General features: G+C 40.2%; 1 protein-coding gene across 1 annotated transcript; it reads left to right on the top strand.

Annotated features, from left to right (window-relative positions):
- Window positions 1-5648: 5648 nt before the first annotated feature.
- On the top strand, window positions 5649-20357 carry LOC105831145. Its single transcript, XM_012671091.3, has 6 exons — window positions 5649-6907; window positions 12989-13091; window positions 13272-13502; window positions 13856-14125; window positions 14428-14521; window positions 15960-20357. Exons 1-6 carry the CDS (start codon window positions 6897-6899, stop codon window positions 17306-17308), a joined length of 2058 nt encoding a protein of 685 aa, XP_012526545.1. The 5' UTR covers window positions 5649-6896; the 3' UTR covers window positions 17309-20357.
- The last annotated feature ends 790 nt before the right edge of the window (window positions 20358-21147 follow it).

Here is a 21147-nt window from a genome sequence, read left to right as displayed (position 1 = left end):
ATAGCAGCGAGATATTTTTCCCTGCCTTTCTCGCCGCGAGAGAACGGACGCGATCTCTCTCTCTCTCTCTCTCTCTTCGAGACCAATTTAAATCAATTTAACCTACCACCCTCTCCTTAAACGAAGCTCAATTGGCACACAATGAGCGGCCGGGAGTCCTTCGGCCGAAGGGAAACCGACACGTCGTACTTAAATCTTAAAACTTCCTACACAATCGTTTCATGCTGTCCAAAAAAAGAAGACAACTCACGAAAATATTCTGGACAATCGTTGAATTTCCTTTCCCATCGGGGATGCGACACGACATTATTTCTCGATCACGACCAAGAGCATTCCCTTTTTCACAGTCGTCAAAAAAACGCTATTAATCTCAACTCTAGTCATCGGACTCGTACCATTATCGATACCTGACAGATAAGACTCACGATATGTAATGAATGTGGGAGAGAAAGAACGTATGACAAGGGGCGCAGATCTCACGCGTGTGAACCACAGACCTTTTAATTACGTAATTAAATGAGAGCAAAGATGATTAGGGAAAACCTTTTTCGCGCGCGCGCGTGAATCATCCTAAGCATGTTCGATTTACGAACATTTTTTCCATCGGTAAATCGCGCGGTCGCTTTATGAAAATCAGAAAGTGTTTAATAATAACGAGTTCCTTCCGCCGTCTCTTCGGCGAAGTTAATCCCTTTGCGCACGCGTTTCCCGCCGAGGTGAGAGACGATTGGCCAGCGATTACGAAAACTCTTCGTCGTGGATCGTACCAAAGCATATGTCGCGTTGCCCTAAGGGATGCACAGAGGGGTGGTTTTTTTTCTCGAAGGGCACGTTTTCCGGAGTAACATCGGTTAAACGCCGGGACAATAGATATCAGCGTTTTTGAGGGCATGCTATGACGCCCGTAATGTTTGCATAGCTTCCGCCGACGGAAATCGCCGTCGAAAGAAAAAATCGAGACGCAAAGTAACCGCGAAATATAATGTTACATATAATTTAATGTAAGTAAATTACACAATAAAACTGATTATTCAAATTTTATAAAAAAAATTTATTGAGAATTTTCGGATTATTCAAAACTTCAAAAAAGATTAGAAAACTTTTTAATGCAGTGTTTTAAATTCGAAATTTATTTTATTATATCTTTTAATGGTTTCTTCTGTAGCATAAAATCACAAAGGAAAGAAAACCACTTAAGATTTAAATATTAAAAACACTCACATTGAAAATGTATTAAAAGAAATAATAAAAACTTTAATGATACAGCGTATAACTATATCCATAATATACGTATCCCCCTCGCCGGAAGTACAGAATTTAAAAGATAATTAAATACATAACATCAATTTAGAACGATATATTATCTTCTATTGTCAATATTTTTTAAATAAAAATTTGCGAGTCACATAAAAATGTATGCGTGTATGTCATATTTATTGCTATTGGATTGGCATTATTAAAAAAATAATCAAAGAAACAATTTTATTTAAAAAAAAGAGACAGAAAAAATAAAATTCCAAAGATTTAGTAAAAACCCTAATGAATATCCTTCTCCGGTTTAATTTCTCGCTGTTCTTCTGCGCGGATTCATTTTCGTGAAGTGCGACAACGGTAACAAACACGGACTCATCCGACTATGTGTGTACATGTACGTGTACGCTTATGTCAATGATGAGATTTTCCGTCGAGCGAGTTCGTAACCCTAAGCGATTTACAAAGCAGCCGGAGGATTAACTCCTGCTGAATGGATTATGGAGTTCACATCAGATCACAGAGATCTCTCGGGGCCCAGAAGGCAGCATCGCTTTGAAAAACCGGAAACAGCCGGCACGAGTCCGGAGACGTGAGCGGGTTACCGACGTTACATTTTCGTCATCTGGCTTTCAGCCAGGTAAGAGTCGCTGAAAGGAGGGACCATTCGAAATGTAAATGAAATTGCATTATCAAGGAGTCTCGTGAGTTTCAACGATTTAATATAGACGTATCTTAAACAAATATCTGTATAGCAGAAATAAAATCACCGCTCCGAATTATGGCAGCCGTAAGACGAAGTAATAAATGATTTAACTATTTCGATATAAATGCGATGGAAAATCAGAGGAATTAAATGATGAGCATTACGTTTAAGGACGCGCGCACGTAGCTGACAGGTGACGGAATATTTAAAAGTTCTAAGAGAGGGGGTTCAGTCTCCTCCTACACGTCGCTGGCTGAGGCACGCGACTAGCATTGTATGCAAATGCGAGGCAGATGCGCTGATAAGCTCGAAAATTTGACCTTCCCGAACGGTACGATGTGCCGCCACTTCGCAACTGCTTACAAGATCAGTTATAAAGAAATGAGCGACAAAAGATGCAAGAGATAATTTTAATCTCTAGCTACAGCTATTAATAATCTTGACATTTTATAAGATATTTTGTGAAACACAAAAAAACCAGAAAATATGTAGAAGAAAAGGTGACATTATGGACCGTATAGGATATTCGTACTATTTTCATTATTAAATTAAAAATTTTAACAATTACTTGTGAAATCATTTGTTAAGTAGTTTACATAATGACGCTAATATGCCAATACACAATAGCTGCCATTTGCTATATGGCATTTTTACTTTCGAGCATTTCGAAACACTCTCCTTTCAAGGTACATTTTAATATTTAATTAACTTAAATTTTTTCATCTTAAAAAAATGTATTATTATACTAATAAACTTTTATTCAGCTGCACACATTTAGAATTGTGTAAAATTAAACAATAACATGAGGTTTTGCTCATATAGTCCCTTAAGTGAATTCCGCTACTAAATTAAAATGAACAGATTTTCATGAAACTTTGTAGAGAAGTTCAAATTAGTGATATAAATTGACTGTCAACATTTCAGAAAGCTGAACTAGCTAGTTATTTAGATATTCAATATTTTATTAACATGGCTCTTATGAGAATCGATGAATTTTTAGTTTTTATTGACGTATTAAACATAGAAGTAATGAACAGATGTTAGTGAAACATTACAACAATACATCTTAACCGTCCAGAATTTCAAATTGTTGTATTCAGTTATCTTAGGGTGGTGTAATAATGAAAAATGTTTATTCTTAATTTTTAAAAAAATTATTTTAGTAATGAAGGTAGTCGAATTTTATCGACTTTATAGCCGAATTTTTTCTTATATTTATCATTATTAATTTTAGATCATATACAGCAAAAAAAGAAGGCAGCAAAATGATCATTTGAATATTTTTCTTTACTTGAACCCCTGTGCCTCTTGTTGTGCCAGGCCTGAACAAAGGAACTCCCTTAAGTATGTTAACAGTACTTCAAAATTGCCTAATACGACCTTTTTTCGAAGTTTACAAGTGTAAGTAGTTATTCGATAAGTTGATTGTAATTTGATTGTTAACATATAGTTTACATTACATGCATATAGATTGTTAGTACTGTAGTCCGAGAGGCTTATGTATATGTACGTACATTTACATATATTCTACAATATTTTCTCTTTATTTTAAATAAATATGTAATTTTAAGAAAACATTGTTTTTTAAATTAAAACCATTTTCTAAAATTTATTTGTATAATGGCTTGTATCACTATCCCTCTTCAACCCTTGTGCTACATTTTTATAAATAGATAATATGTGTAATTATGATAATAAATATATCATAAAAAGAATCTCTATTAAAGAACACTTTGATGACATATAATCGTTAAGTTTTTAATTAAAAATATTAATTATTAACAAAAGTTATTTTATAAAATGTAAACGGCCACAATACCATCTTCTCCTCTAATAAAGGAAATTTCGCGAAGCGACGAGGCGAATTAATGGCTCGTCACAGAAAAGGCCTATAAAAAAATTCTAATGGGCGCGATTTTTTCCTTCTTTCACGATAATTCACAATAATTGTCCCGAGAGACAACAGAGGAGAAAGAGATAGAAATAGAGGCAGAGATAGAACGAGAAAGAGAGAAAAAGAGAGAGAGAGAGAGAGTGTGTGAGAGAGAAAGAGAACGATCTGGCATCGTGCGATCTCGCGGCGCGTTTATTACGTAGAAACACGGCGGGGCGCGACGTCGCGAACGGGGAGATAGTGTCATGCACAGGAACGCACTCGCCGGTACACGCGAGCCGGTACCTGTGTGCAAGTAACCAGAGTGTACTGTCACGGAGGCGTACAATAGGCCAGTTTCGGGGACAATAGCGCAGGCCGACAATCAAATCAGCTCGCTATCAGCTACCCCCAACCCACCAACGTTTATCCTTTGATCCGCTCAGTCGTTCGCTCGCTCGCTCGCTCGTTCGCTCGCTCACTCGCGCGGGGCAGCAAACACTCCTGATTGCACACCCTCTGTATTTAAACAGCCTCGAACTGTGTCTCTCTCTCCTCCCGCGTCGCTCGCGCTGCCTCTCTCCACACCCCGTCCGATTCCACGGTTCCTTCCATGTTTAATGGGTCTACAGAAGATGTGGGGGATGAGAGAGAGAGAGAGAGAGGAAGAAAGAAGAGAAAAAGAGACGCGTACAGAGGAGAGAGTTGGACACCATCCGTAAAGCACTATGTTTTAGCGACATTCCAACTTTCAAAAATTAGTCTTATTTAAAATACAATGATACAGTTAAGGCTCTGCACTGAGAGAAAAAAAAAAGTTGCGGTAACCATAATATTACTCTAATTTATAGTCTCATTTTTGGACCCAATCACATTTTTATAATTATTCTATAATTTAAATTATAGCTCATTTAAACTATTTACAATTTATTACGTACAATTATGTACCAAATATAAAATATAATAAAAAAATAAGTGGTAGCATTCGGAAATTCTCTCCTGCTAAATGCACAATTTAGCTAAGTTTCTGCAGCAAATAATAAAAATCTCAAAAACCAGAAAGCTCGAAGAAGAGTTTTTTTTTCTCCAACAGAAATTAAGAAAACTGATCGAAAACTTTTACTACAGAATTACATTTACTTAAGAAACAAAAATTTATTTCTAGACAACCCAAAAGCCTCTGATCTTAGCATGCACCTGTGTGCACGTGATAGGAAGTAACACCGAAGTATTGCTGCACGCACGTGGCAGAGTACGCACATCAAATCGCACGTGCGAGAGAAGCGCGGAAGTTGATTGTCGGATACGATAAACCTCATTTTAAAAGAGAATTAAAAAAAAGTAAAAACCGTTGCAAGCCATTTCAGAAATTTAATCGAGAAAAACACTACGTGAAGGCTCAAAGACCGTTTTTTCTCTAATATTATCTAGCATGAGACAAGCATTTCGAAAGCAACCTGACACGCCTGCATCGCCAAGCGAATTATAGGAAAGCCTGATAGGCAACACGAACGGCAAAGATCGCGAATCGCGCTCGCGATGAGTATAAAGGGAATGGATAATGGTTTGGAATGGCTGTTTCTAGCTTTCGAAAGGTTGTAACGATATATCCGCGGCAGGCGGTGCCTGTTTCTATGTCCTCTTTCTAAGTTGAGATCGCAACTTCACAATTCCGAGGACGCGTTTACCTCGGCAGATATGTTTGCGTCGTGGGTTCGAGTTCGATCGAAGCGTAACGGGCCGTTGTCTTGGATGCGGGTACCTGGGGTTGGGGGAGGCAACGGGAATAGGGAAGGTAGGAAGTAGGAGGTCTCTCCCCGCGAGGGACACCCTCTCGCCAGCTGATTACGAACTCGGGGCATCGCGCCGCCCGATTAGTCAATTAGCACTCGATTCTTTTACGATCAACGGTATCGTAATGTAATTTCTAAATATTCAATAATTTCCCAACAGAATATTAAAATAGCCAGCTGACGTACTACCAAGTGTTCAATAATTTCAGTGTAATTAACAACTTCAATGTCTAACAGTAATTTTGAATCACTAATAGACTTGATTGCCACTATTTTATTCGTCGTGTCTGTAACTCTTACATAAATAATTAATTAAGACAGAAAATACACAAGAAATGAAAACAACTTCTGTTAAAACTTATTCATTTTCTCCAAAATCTATTATCGATGTTTGAAATTGTCATTACTTCTTTTGTTTCAGAGGAACAACAAAAATGATACGAAAACAAGCCTCCGAAACGACGATCTGTATCTTTTTTCCATGCGAATCTCGAGCGTAGCGAAACGGATCGTCGGCGAAGCCTCGGACTACGAAGTTCGGGAGAAATCCCGTTGCCACAGGGAGGAACCGCCGGTGATCGATTCCTCCGTGGGTCGAGAGGGGTTGCTATCGTCGATTAAGCACCCTCAAAAGGAACGCGACCGGCGATTGGTTAGCCGCTGCCACTCCCATAGGCGGTGCCTGCCGACATATGGTGGCAACCACCGGTATAACTTGCACTTCTATCGGGCACAACGTGCCCGGAGTCCAGCTAGGGTTCCACCGTGGTAGAGCTGCCTCAGTTCACGCAGCGACGTCGTACCGCACGCATCGAACGTCACGCACCTGTTCGCCACTACGAACCGAACAAAACTCATCGCAGAACGCTCGCGAGAATCTTTAGTAACTAATTCATTTCTCGCCAACAAAGAAAGAAAGAGAGAAAGAGAGAGAGGGAGAGCACTGTTAAAAATCGGAACGGCCTGAGAAAGTGCAATATGAATCTGCGAGCATTCGCAAATCTGTCAAATGTCAAAATAATAGAACCTAAGAAAACTGATTTTCCATGATACCATCGCGACGACGATCGAGATGTTCGGAGATTTCGATTCTCGGAGATATCAGAAGACTGTCCCTGAGTGAAGTGCGGTCGCCTCGTGTACCATCGGTTATCCGAAGTGGCGCGGTTTCCCGCAGTTGTGACAAATCGTCATCGAGAGGACACGAATAGTGATCATCTGTCGTGGCTGATCGACAAAGCACCGAGACATTAATCACGAAACAGCGTCGACTATGGTAGTTCTGTGAGTATCTAAGAGCATTTACTCGTATTTACTTGTATTTTTCTTAACCAAATAAAGAGAAGAGTTTATTTTAATCAATGTCTATTGATTCTTTATAAAGTTACAATTACAGTTAAAATTAATCGTATCTTTCATGTAAATTATGAGAAGTAGATTTCATCGACGTGTCGGTCAATTTTTTTCCTATTTTCCTCTCGCAAATCGATTAAACTTAGATCCTATCACACACGGAGATTCAACAATCAACTTGTGCAGAAAATTAGTAACTTTTGCGCTCGGCATCAATTTCTCTTCCTCCAGATAATGAGAGAAATTGAGCTGCTATCTAATCAATGGGCGTTCTGCGGGTCTCCCATTGGTGTGTGGGCGTTATCACGAGGTCTGATTGGACGCTAGGTGTTCTAGAAACCCCTCGTTTACACATGCGCGCCTCACCAAGCCATGCACGACCATTTGTGCGCGCGAGCTATCGCTCCTGTCGACATTTGTAATTCGTCCAAAAATGCTTTCAATCGTTATTTTAATTTTTTCTCATACTCGAAAAGGTGACAATCAGAAAAAAAGGTTCTTATTGCACAAAGTACGTTCTAAATAATCAAATAATTAAAAAATAGTATAATTAATAAATAATCATTTTCGTTCGGTTATTGTATAATAATGCTAATAATTTCTGTTTTTTTTTTTAATTTGATTGTTATAGTAAAGACTTTTAAACCTAAGAATTGCCCAAGGCAAATTCCTCACGACCCTGTCGCCGGTTCTATTAGTCGAGAAATAAAAGGACAATCCCAGATTCCAAATCGGAGAGGCGGCGGTCCAGTCGGTTTGTGAAAACCCGATTAAGGCTGTACTGCCGCCTCACCATTGATCACAACCCAACACCTCGAAGACAGATTAAACGAATGTCCGCGAGTAAGACGATCCCCTTTTATCTCAAATCTCGAGTACGCTTTCTCTCTCCCTCTCCCTCCCCCCTTCCTTTCTCTCTCTCTCTCTGTTCGTCGCTCCGAGAAACCCTTTGAACCTGCGGTACCCTACGCGAGCTCCACCCCCGTCGTGAATCCCTTTTTGTCGCGACAGCCGAATGGAAGCTGACAGTTTATCCGACATTAATTCAATGATATGCAGGATGGGACAAAATGACGTTTGGGGTTTTGAATTATTTCCTGATGGATGTTCCTTCACGATTTGTTACATCATTAACATCAAATCGGTCGTGAATTAATTACGGGATATAATCGTTTAATATCGATCTTTAGAAGCTGCAATCTCATTACGATAAAATCGCGCGCGACGATTCTTTCATTAAGATTTTTTTGAGTTAGCCGTTTGCCAATGTGTCCGCGGTATTACGCGACATTAATTGCGGTTGTGAGGCGACCCACGTGTTTCTCTAAATTTGGAACGTCAAACTGATTGTACTCGCGATCCCTCTCCCTCTCTCTCTCTCTCTCTCTCTCGTTAGAATATCTCGATCAGCGCGATCTGCTGGATGTGCTCTTGGAACAGCGGCGTCCGGAATCGGTAAAAAGTCGGATTTACAAAAATCCAGCCCGACCGGTTTTCTTTCGTTCTATCGCGTTTCATTGAGCTCCGACGTGTTTTGCTCAGTTTTTTTGCGCCATCCCTCCAACTACTCCATTCTCTTCTGCTATTCGAGATCACACGTGGATACGCCGTCCTCGTAAACAGACGAATACCGCAAAGTTGGATGTCAAGTCGGTGTAAAACAACAAGTGAATCTGAAGACCTAATAATCAGTTGAATCAACTCATTAGACCGAACAGATTTTAAAAAAATACAAAAAGTTGTAAAATATATCTCATCGATTTACTTAATAAAATAATTTCTTCTTTTACTATGTAATTATGTTTCATACAAATCTTTCGTTCTCGAGATCGGGTGAAAGATACTTTTCACGCGAGATAGGATTTTAATCCAAAAAATTCATAGAACCTTTAAAAAGTGCTAGTTGATCAATGAGCTACCTAAATCGCTAATCTTTTATTTTATCGTTCTTAACGACGTGTTATACGATGCACGAATTCTGATGCCGTCTATTTTGTATACTTCATCGCTAAACGACGAACATCGTCGATCACGTCGATTATCTCGCAGAAGTTCGTTGAATGTAAATCAAGTGATCTGACTCGTGTCGATTGCGAGCAAAGATCCGAAAAAAAAGACGAAACGTTGCGTGGGTGTCGAGTATCGTGTGGGCTTATCGTTTTAAAGAGGAGAAAAATAAACATTGTTAACGTGATGTGATTTTTTAAACTGTCAATATCTAGATAGACATTAAACATATTTTTTTTCCGAAAAATAAATTTACAACCGAGAGAATAAAGACAAAATATTAAAGATAGCTTAGAAGCTCTGTTTCTTGCACAAGAATTTGTAATTCCTTACCTTTTTCTCAATTAAGAAGAGAAAATTTTAATCGAACGTTAAACTGTAATATTTTCTAAATATATTTTAATGAAATACTAACCGCAATAAATAAAATCATGTAAAAATAATTTTACGTGTCAATTTTATTTTTTTGTAATATAAATTAAAATACGATATAAAAGTTTAATTACGGATTACAAATTGATACAAACAAACAAAAATTGCAGTTGCGATATTAATAATATATCTATCGGTATGGTGTTTCCGGATAGACGACACGATCTCGGTAACTCGAATCAAACGAGCGGGGAATTAACTTGTTTAGAAGAACGAAATTAACTCGCAAACGCGCTAATCTCGCGGAAAGATCCAGACGTAGTCCAGCTGCGAGCAGAAACGGACAAGGATGAGAGAGAAAAAGAGGATGAAAGAGAAAATGAGAAAGAGAGCCAAGAGAGAGCAAGGAATGAAGAGGGAAGAGAGAGAGAGAGAGAGAGAGGGTAAAGAGGGAAATAGGAAGGAACGAGGATGAAGCGAGAAATTTCTTCCTTTTCACGGTATGCCCTTCATGATATTTTAGTGGCCTCGTCGCGGCGCGTATCTACCTTAATATCTGAAATTCTGAACGTGCACCCACACCATGAAGAAGACGCGAGATGCGGCACGTTTCTCGCTCTTTCTTTCTCTAACGAATGACAGTACGCGTGAATGCACACGCGTGTGTTCACACGTGTGTGCGTACGTCTTCGGCTCCGGACAATCTCGGCGCAACATCGTCCGCCGATGTATCATCTTACTCGGTGCTAAAGGCGATGACTTTATCACCGATCCGGGCAATCATTCACCTAAGCTGACTCTTTTCTGCGTTAAAGCTGTCCTCGTCTTTCCCTCTCTCCGTTCAATTTCTACCCTTCTACGTTAACACGGAAAGAGAGAGCAAGAGAGAGAGAAAGGGAAAGAGAGAAGCGTTGACGTAATGTATAGTAAACGCGCCTCGCGTGTTTTCCTCCCCTCACAATGCATAACGAGCCATCGGGAAAGGATGGCAGAATTATCGCTCGCCGGAGAGTAATAAGAAAACTGTTTCTTCCTCGCGGTATGTCGATGTCGCGAGAAATTCTTTTGCTATAATTATCAATTAAAATCTACTTGAAATTTATTGTACGGGCAACCCCGTGTGACGCAGGTAAAAAGTATGATACTTACATTATATACTTATAATTTATTTTACCTATATTTTGACATTTTAATAAAATTAAGTTCGATAGCAACGACGATTAATCATCCCTATATATATTACATATTTTAGCTTTATTAGCTAATTCTTTCTCTGTTTGTATGTAAGTAATAAATATATAATTACATTATACAAACAGAGAAAGAATTAGCTAACGAAGCTAAAATATGTAATATGTATAGAGACGATTAATGTCGTTGCTATCAAAATTAATTTTATTAAAATGTTAAAATATAGGTGCCACAAAAAATATAGTTTAATTCATTATGTTATTTTCTTTTCGCAATGAAAACTAATAATATTTCTAGTGAGACTGAGAATCTTAACTGAGATTATGTATTACGATGCGTTGAATGTTTAACCCAATTTTGGGGAGAAGAATCCTTTTGTTTCGAGACGAGAAAGGTCTCCCATAATGATAATGCGCCTTTTATCTCAGCTAATAAATTTGTATCTCGCAGCAAATTTTTTTAAGGAAAAATAATTTCTTATTTTAAACCGATAAAACGCGAGTGAAAATTGACGTTGAATATACGCGACGTACAATCGAAGAAGTCATTGCCGCAGTCTCCACGATCGTCGCCGCGAGACGTCAATGCGATGCTGCGGATACTCGCCATGGGAAATCTAGAGGGTGAATTATGTCGAGCGATAAATGCCCGCGCGTACGAATCGAGGGGCGCAAAGTAAACGTGCTTTACGCGCGATTGGCGGCCGCGGTAATCGCGCCAATTGGAACCGCCGATTTCTCTCGGTGACAGTGATCACGTCAGGAGCGTGAGGAGCGGAGCAGGGTTTCACGAGGTGGTCCAGCCGTCGAAGATGCGCGACCCACGGGCTCGAGTAGGTGTACCCAGGATCGTAAACGTCCGGCCACGGGCGCGACTCGATAAAACCGACGGGAACGATCCGCGCGCGCACCTAATGCCGTAACCTGTGCCGAGCGCGCCGTAGGAGGCGCGAAAATTCTTTCGCAATGGTCGTGCAAGCGACAAGTAAATCCAAATGGATGAATATACAAGTCCGCCCGCGGATCCCTAAACCAGTAGGGCCGAATAGGAAATCAAGTCCGCTCTGTCCGTTTTATCTGCCGTTTGAATCTCGTTATCGATCGAAATATCGTCGGAATTTTTTCGCGGTAAATAACCCTCCCAGAGATGATTGTTCTTGATCTTGATCCGCGTCTCTTTTCTATTTATCAATGTTATTTATCGGTTACCCGTTAATCGCGCGTGTGTGATATTTCATACGTTCGCACAACACATGCCTCTTCTCTTGCGAAGATCACAGGTAATCTAAAAAATCTATTCGAGATGTGATATACGATCGGGAGGGACGTCGTTGCACACTCGGCTGCAACTCAAGGAGTCCTCGCATACCGTAATGCCGCCACAGATCATAAGCGCGGACCTTTAATGTCAACGGGGGAAAGGCAGGAGTTGGTTTGCGAGCTTGAAATGCGAAGAGATACATTTATATAAGAGGATTTATGCACAAGTGTTTGTCGTGCCGTTCGGTCGCAAGATGGGCTTTCCCGCGACAAAAACTATCAGAGGCACAAGGGCTGCGCCCTCGTCCTTGTTAATACGCGCGATTGGACAGATTAATCAAATGTCGACGCTTTCGCGCGATCCTTTCCTTTCTTAGATTTTCACAAACTCATTTGAAATTCGCGAATGAATAAAAATGAAACGATACACTTAAGGGAAATAATAAATTTTGTTAAACCATCAATAATTATGTAAGATACTCAAACCGTTTGAATATCAAAACTTTTTTATATTTCAAGTTAACAAAATCAATTATTTTCAGATATCCGCTGAAAGTTTTAGATTCTTTCTTGCATAAGATCAAATTGAAAACAAGAATGGACATTTTTTTCCCAATCGTCTTTTAATTATTATTATTATTATTATTAAAGTAATGTTAACGTGTTATCTATGTCATTAATAAATTCGCCTACTTTTTCTCGAATGGCCATGTCAAATGTCCGATTATCAAAGATAAATGCATGAAAACCGCTGACAAATTTTAAGGGTAGCTACACATGGGCCATCGAGAATCGATCTTTCGCACCTCTGCGATGCGATCGCAACGAACGCAAGGATTCCGGAAAGGATTCACGTGCTGAACGTGCTCCGTGTCGCGCCGTACCACCCACGAACTCCCATAAGTATCGCGCGAAGTACGATCGGGTACGCACCATAAATCGGGATTTTATCCCGCAGCTGCACCGGACTCGGTACGATACGACCGCGATTGCGTAACACTAAATTAGTCCCTGAATTCGATTCCGGACGACAGGCGCGATTGCAAGGTTCCAAGGTCGATCGCAACGAAATCGAATTTCAACTTGCGGTTGACGCCAATTTGTTGACACGAGTACGACAATATAAGATTTAAAAGAATAAATAAAATTTATAGCAAGGTATATAAATCTACTCTCTTTGCAGGAGTCGCGTGGGGTCGCCGACGATGTCAGCGACTGTCGCCGGCAACCAGCAGCAACATCATCCTCATCAGGAGTGGGACATAAACGATTCGAACGTGCCGAGGGTAAGTTCCCTCCTCACTCGAGAGGAACCCGATGAACTTTCCAGCGAGTACAACCATTCCCTCCCTCCCTCCTCCCTTCCCGCGAAACCTCTGCCTCTAAACCAGATTCGATGAAATCGTGCGCGCGTCCCCGCGAGCGTCGTCCTCCACGCGATCTGAAAAGTAGGGTTTTCGCCTCAGGTAGTGGAATACGATCCCTGGTGCGAATGGGCGGACGGGCACGTGAGGCGAGTCTACGGGCCGGACTGCGAGGAGGCGAGGAGGCATGCCTCCGGCTGGGCGATGAGGAACACGAACAATCACAACGTGAGCATTTTGAAGAAGAGTTGCCTGGGCGTTCTGGTGTGCTCGCAGGAGTGCATACTGCCCGGCGGCGGTAGGGTTCACCTCCGACCGGCGATCTGCGATAAGGTGAGCAGCCCAGGCGCATAACGGAACGATAAACATAAATCTCGACCCGATAATAAATGTAAATTGCCGCTCGTCGCGCGAGTTTCGTCGCGCATTCTTGCCGCGACGCGAAATTCCGCCGCCTGCCGTCCCCGTCTCCAGTAATTCCGAAGTCTAATTTGCAACGATGTCAACTTCGACTCGCGACAACCATCCTCGTCACGAGCAGCGTTCCCTTCGTCGGGAGCTAGAGCGCAATAGTAGCGACTCCTAGATCTTGGTAGACGAGATGTTGTTAGTCGAGGTGGTTGTTGCGAGTCAAAGTTAGCATCGTAGGTCGATAATTAAAATCGCATTCCGATCCTTGTTTACAGGCGAGGAAGAAGCAACAGGGCAAACCGTGCCCCAACCGGCAGTGCACCGGCCGCCTGGAGATACTGTCGTGCCGCGGCCACTGCGGTTATCCCGTGACGCACTTTTGGCGGCACACGGAGCACGCTATCTTCTTCCAGGCCAAGGGCCAGCACGATCATCCGCGACCGGAAGCGAAATCCACATCGGAGGCACGAAGAAGCGTGGGCGCCGGTAGGAGGGTTAGAGGGCTGGCGGTACTTCTGGCGAGAGAGGCTGCCCTAGGCTCCAAGGTGACACGCAATTAATTTCTCATCCGACCGCGAGATAATTAAGACCCGAGAACGGATTCGCGGATCTTTTTACATACATTGATAGAAATGGCAAGCAAAATTTAGGTTAATGTATACAAATGATGAAACATGTAAAGCGTAAAATATTTTACGATTAATTATGTAGTTTAACTGCAAGAGTAAAGTGACTCACCGTAACGAAGAAAGCCGAATCCCGCAATCTGCGATGACCACCTTGTAATTTGTGAGAAGAGTCACGTTTTATGAATAAGTTGTTTTGAAATGCACATATTTCGTTACAGTTAATGTCACTGAGAGGAACCAAAAGATCAACCACGGACACACTTGAACAACCGTCGAGAACGACGCAGCCACCGCCACTGATATCTGATAAAGGTTACTATTTTATACTATGTTGTGAGAATGTCTAAATGTGTATAATATATTAAGCGTCTAATGCATCTAATACGAGAGCAGAGAACTTGCACCGACATTACCTTAGATTCATTCTTTTACATTGAACTTTTTTCACGATTCCTCCTTCCTCCGTTTCGTCTTTCGTAAAGGTGCCTTCTCACGCTGACGCTTGACGTTCATTTTCAGCGTCAAAAGACATCACGTGACTAAAAATAAAGATACCCATTCGTCATTTTTAGTCACGTGATGTCTAAAAAAGATGAACTAAAGTGTAAAAGTTCAGATAAAAAGAACAGATCTTATCCTTTTGGCCACAAGACGAGATGGCGCTAGCGAATAGATGTCGGTAACGAGGAACACCCGACTCTACAGCTTTGCTGCGATTCCGGAGCCAATCCGAGCCCGAGCAACTCACGTAAACATCGTGACATCGCGCCCCGTCCATCTGTGAACCGTTACGTGTTTGACAACATTGACTGCGCTTGGGGTGAAAGCCGAGTTCTGTGTTCGGGCTCGGATTTCGGAATTGCAGCACAGTTCTATGAACGCGTGGACCGAAGAGTGAGAATGATGATAAAATTAATAATATTTCCGTCACACATTTAGTCTCAAATTAACATTCCGTTAGAATAATGCTTATGTGAAATTAATCGAAACGTAATTTTGTAATCCATCACGATACCTCATTTTTAAAACATTGTTTTTTCATTCTTATATGAAGTGTTCTGATTTTAGTAAATTAAGTAGCAAATAATATTTTGAAAAAAAAAATATATATATAATAATTAAAGTACATAAGAAGAAATTCTAAATTCGATATACGTTTAATTAATGTAGTTCCTTCTTTGTTTATCTTACTAGATATAATATTTCTTTCTAAATTTAATAATTTATTTTATTGAAGAATTAATTCCAGAAAAAAATTGTTTTTAACTATTTTTATATTCTAAAATATTAATTTTTATATATTTTCGCATTAAAAAAATTTTATATAACATAAAATAACGTGTAGCTAAAACACTATTGTTACAGTCCTGAATTTCACTATTTGAAGCAGGAATAACTTCATTATAATTGATTTTTGGCAATCGTTTGATACATGTACCAAAGTGTACTAAACTGTACTAGATAAAAATAAACTTTGGTCTGCCTTAAAAATCACCTTATTAGACATCACTCAAATCTTCGTACTTTTTTAGAATTTCAGAATTAAGGATCTTCCTTTGTTCAGAAAATAAAGCAATAAATTTCAATTTTTTACTCGCAAGATTGATTACAATTGAAATGCGATCTACCTCGAAAATTACACTTTTTTAAAAATTATAATTCGAAAACGATTTATATAATAATTATTGCGTTTTGTATTGAGAAAACTACATATTTTATTGTAATATTAATGATATAAAAATTGTTATAGGTTACTCATGCTCGTGCCCGCCCTTCGAGTGCATGTGCTCGCTGCAAACGAACGTATCGTCGTATCCACAGTCTCATCATCATCAAACAACGATATATCCCCAACAGCTGCCACCCACCGACGGGCCTTACTGGCTGCAGGACGTTCCATCGCAGGAGAATCCTGTTGGTTACTGTTTACCAAACCAGACTCCGCAGGAAGCATCCTACGGCGATTTTCCACCTTTCACAGGTGATCTCTTCCAACCGGAGGAGATCTTTCAACTGGACCAACCCTTGAGGCCGGATTTCACGACGAATCCCCAAGACGTGGCTCGCTCGCCACCAACTTTACTCGATCTCGGCAGCGGCACCATTAAGTACGAGATGAAACAGCAGAATCAAGATCAGGGTTACTGGAACCAGTTTCTTAGCGAAGACTCTAGCAGCAGCCATCTGAGTCTGCCTCAGGACGAGAGGCTCCATTTCGTCAACTTTGAACCCGAGAAGGTCACTAATGGCTTCCCTTCCAGAAGGGCGATGCACCATTATGTTCAAGAGAAGAATCAGAATCAACCTGCAAATGACGTTCTGAGTTACCAGAATTATCCTCGATCGCAGAGTCAGAAAGGCTTTATCGAGGGAAACACGAAGGGTGAACACGAACAATCTTATTGGCCCCAGAATCAACAAGACAACAGATTACACTTGGAAAGTTTTGAAGTCAAGGAGGAGGATCTTTTATCTTCGCGTAGAGAAGTCGAGTGTTACAAGAACAGTTGTCAATCGCCGATGATGAACAGAACGGAGTACAGTCTCTACCAGAGGCCGAAGAGCGATGAACTACAAGAACAGACGGTGCGACGCAATTGCAGTCCCGAGGGTAACAAACCATATCCTTTTGACGGCTACCACCAAATGTTTGAGCACGGTGACGCTAAGAATCAGCCGCACAATCGCGTCGTTCATCAAAATTCGGTGACTCGGACAAACCTGGACGAGAGACTTCAGAACTGTTACGCAAGTCAGGAGACACCGGAAACTGCGGAGAGACTGTTCCACAACGCTTCCGGCGTGACAGAGACGTCAGTTCAATCCCGGAACAGTCCCGAGTCCTTCTTCTATCCCGGCAATGAACGTTGCCCTTATACCTGTGAGATCCTCGAGCGGGTGCCGCAGATGATGAGCGCTGGACCGGCACACGGGACCGTCAATAACTACGGCGATTCAGCCACTGCCGACCTGGATCTGCCGCCCTTTGTAGATTACACACTAGTCGGAATGCTGTGCAGCTCCACGGACGAGGAGACGTCGAGCCTACTGCCAGGCTGTCCTCAGGACTCGCACAACAACTACATTCCTCATCATTAAAGAACGTTTTCGTCGCCGCTCTACTCATTTGTATTATATAAATAAATATAAGATAGTGTTGCACCTTCTCTCCAAACCGATATAGACCCACTCATTTACTTGTAATTAATTTATTGAGTTGATGCAAAAGGTTGGTCGTTTTCTCATCGAGATTTGGATATTGATGCTTTGTATTGAATCAGAAACTCAAAGATTTTTTGAAAAAAGGATTGGGAAGAAAGGAACACGTTGAAACCAGTTTAATACAGAAGTATTTCTGTATTTTCGTCGGTTTTCTTCGGTTAGACGTGATACAAGTTTAGATCGTAGTGGGAGGGATCAAGAAGCAGAGCCGAGTGTAGCTTGGAAAAAGGTCACAAGATTTATTTGCAACTGATTTATTCGTAACAGATACTCTCACGATCACAATTGTTATGTATGTATGCAATATTACTATTATTATTATTATATTATGCCTATGCATTACACTTTCTCGGTTACACATGCGCGATATCTTCCTTACTTATTATCTCTTACAAGAGAGTTTTCACGAAAGTGTTCGCGCGTGGTGAATGTAACAGGACACACGGAACGGATGCGAGACACGTCCGCGCGATCGCAGGCTGGCCAGGACGAGAGTCCTACAAAGTGATGCAGCGTCAGAAAAGAAGGATGCTACCGAGGGGAAAGAGAGATGGAAAGGAAAGTCACGCCGATGGGATTTCAATGGATTCCCTTCGGCATTGAGAGCGACAGAGACAGGAAATGTTACTCTCACATTTGAAATCATATAAATTGCACCATGCGCACAATTTCGGGATTAATACATATAATCCTTAAACTCAATCAAAATGATTGTATCGTTGCCTCGATCGGCGGTCGATCTTGCACCGTTGTTTTTAATTCTTTTGACAATTCTTCTCTTTACAAAAGAAAAAGTACTTTCACTGAGTGCAACGTACACACATTTTTTATTCTTATATTTACAATTTAATCTAATTCAATGCGAAATTATACTAATTATTTGAAAATCAAGAAAATTAAAGGATTCCGCATATCAATCTCGAGTCATTCATCTTTATAATTTACTGCCCAATCAATCGTTTAATTGTCTAATTGTACATTATGGTCTAACTTTATTTCCAAAACATCTAATTTACAAATTTACGAAACCTTAGTGAAATACAAATCGAAACTATCGCTACATTTTTAGGCACATAAGAAAAGTAAACTCTCGCAAAAGTTATAATTATTATAATCCTAAACGCCTCTTACGTATTCCTTTTAAAAATTCGATTAATAACTGAGCGAAGCTCAGACACAATTGCGCACAGATCCTCATCGAGAAAAATATTTGAAGCAACAACATAGTTCGTTAGAGTATCTTTTAAAGACGAGAAATGAAGTTAGATTAGGAGACTTTGAAGTACTGCCACGCTTTCTGTGCCACATGGTGCGAAAAATTATTTCGAAGATGCGCAAACATACAGAGCTTCGAGTTTTTCAGCGGAAACATAAGCAGCAACGTCGAAGGACCGCTTTTCGACTTCGTAGTTTAATGTTTCCTTGCCAATCCTCGAACTACATATTCGGTGTAAATCGCATGCGGACACATCTATCTACACATGTTTATAGCAATAGACTACTTTTCGTTCAGAGAGTTCTGAGTACCCTTTCGAAGAATCCCTCTTTCCCATCCTTTTTAAATCTTTATTTAAATTAATTTGAAAGTCACACACAATCTTAGATGATGATAATGACTTAGAATTTTTGTAGGAGGAGAGGGGGGACAGGATTGCAGATTGCATTTCTACAAGCGCATCTCCTTCTCTTTTTCTTTTCTGCAAGGATCGACAAAATGTTACCTATTTCTAAGTGTATAACAATAAAATCAGAATCACTCGCGTATTTTTAATAGCCACGTCGCGTTGGTGTTGCAAATTTATAAATATATCTAAAAAAGAGAGCGATCGTACAAGTGTGAGATTAAGTGATTTATCGAAAAATATTCAGTTCGAAGCAATGCATTATTTAGTCTCGCGTGCCTGGAGGATTTCGGTGCATCGAGCTTCCCTGGCGCTATCGAACCTACGAAAAAGTTTGGTCTAGTAGGAACCGTAGGTGCACATGAACGTGGAAACCGCATACGGAGATCGAATCTGCGATTCGAATCGAATGACCTTTTCATCGTTATGAACGGCAATAAAACGCGTTGCTATCAGCATTTCTTTACAAAACGGTTGCGTTAGTTCGATGTATGCAAGTCTCTTCTCTCCGTATGCTTTTCCGTGAGACGAATAATGACGACAATGTCGGGGGACAAGGAGCAATGTTTCTGAGAGAGGAGGGAAGCTTAATGTCTCTCCGGCCGTCCTCGGAGAATCCGTGTTAAGGTTCTCTATCGTCTTGCGCGCGAGTGTGTTTGCGGTGTATACGTGCATTTTCAAATCGAGAAGACAAAAATTAGTAATTACAAGTTACAACTTCTTCGCGGTACGCCAAAGGCGAATGTGTCGTTTCCTCGAGTTCCGAGGCAGCTTAATATCCTACCGAACGATTTATCTTACGTATCAGCATATTTTGCAAACCGCCTTTTATCAGGCGCTCCGTGTTTGCACCAATTTTTCGAAACAGTTCGCGCACAAACAACGATCGCTCGTCGATGATTGAGGACTTGTTTTACTTTTTTTTTCTTTTCACAATTTTTTTCTTTTACAAAAGGAATAGAAATTCCAGTCATACTTGTGATTGCGTCCTCGATCGAGGGAGGAACGGATCGTCGCTTGATGCTGCGAGGAATTAAGTTTAATTAATTAAGTAGAAGTGACTAAGTAGAAGTGAAGCTAACAATCACAGCTATTGTACTGTACTACGAGTGTTTACGTATCGTGGAAAACGATAGTGGTAAATGTTTAATGATATAAGCTAATGCAACTGATGGAGTTTACGAATAGTCCATCGCGAGAAACTCTTTTTTTGTGTGGCGATGAGCATACTCGCGTGGATACTAGTCAAATGATAGAAAAAGATATATACGTACACATACACACACATTCATATACATAAATATGTAATATGTTTTATATATATTTATATGTAATGTATATATGTATATGTGTATATGTATATGCATATGTATATATACATATATATGTAAGGTACGTGTACACACATTTATAAAATTCTTTCTACGCGAAATATACGCCTCTCTCTCTCTCTCTCTCTCTCTCTCTCTCTCTCTCTCTCTCTCTCTCTCTCTCTCTCTCTCTCTCTCTCTCTTTCTCGGAGTCGATTCTCCGGTGGGCATTGTTTAAACTAACATTTGAAAATTATATGTAAACAAAGTAAGTAGATTGAACAATATTATAGCTTTACTTTGTCCCATTCATTCCATTCGAAAGAAACATTGGACTTTTATGTTGTATCTTTCGAACTTGTCGATAGTATAGAAAAAATTGCGAAGATAGTATCAAGAGAAAAGGAAAATAAAAGTATACGTGAAAAGTGAAAGGACGATTTGCGACGAAACGTACGCAAGACATTGTCAAAAGAGAATCATCGGAAATCTATCGATGTCACGTAGCACAATCTTTTTGTATAAATAACCCGACGTACTACCTGTACTTATGAAATTGCACAACACATTCACGAGACAGTTTTCATTTTACAAAATCTTAGCCCCTAAAATTTTTAGGACCTACCAGATTTTTGTATGCAGATATTGCACGCCTCGTACAATAATGTGTGTATGTTATGTATATAGCATATTATAATTATATACATATATATTTATCTTTATATATATATTTTTATATATATGTATATATTTATATATGTAACCAAATGCGATTATATATATA

This window comes from Monomorium pharaonis, chromosome 9 (assembly GCF_013373865.1).
Source record: "Monomorium pharaonis isolate MP-MQ-018 chromosome 9, ASM1337386v2, whole genome shotgun sequence".
In the NCBI taxonomy this organism is placed as follows: Eukaryota; Metazoa; Arthropoda; class Insecta; order Hymenoptera; family Formicidae; genus Monomorium; species Monomorium pharaonis.
This window is presented reverse-complemented; position numbering and strand designations above follow the sequence as displayed.

What these genes read in the sequence shown, in the direction of transcription:
- LOC105831145 (XM_012671091.3), top strand. An exon ending in GACCGGCGATCTGCGATAAG is followed by an intron (nt 13,503 to 13,855) that starts GTGAGCAGCCCA and finishes CCTTGTTTACAG; the next exon opens with GCGAGGAAGAAGCAACAGGG. An exon ending in AGGCTGCCCTAGGCTCCAAG is followed by an intron (nt 14,126 to 14,427) that starts GTGACACGCAAT and finishes ATTTCGTTACAG; the next exon opens with TTAATGTCACTGAGAGGAAC.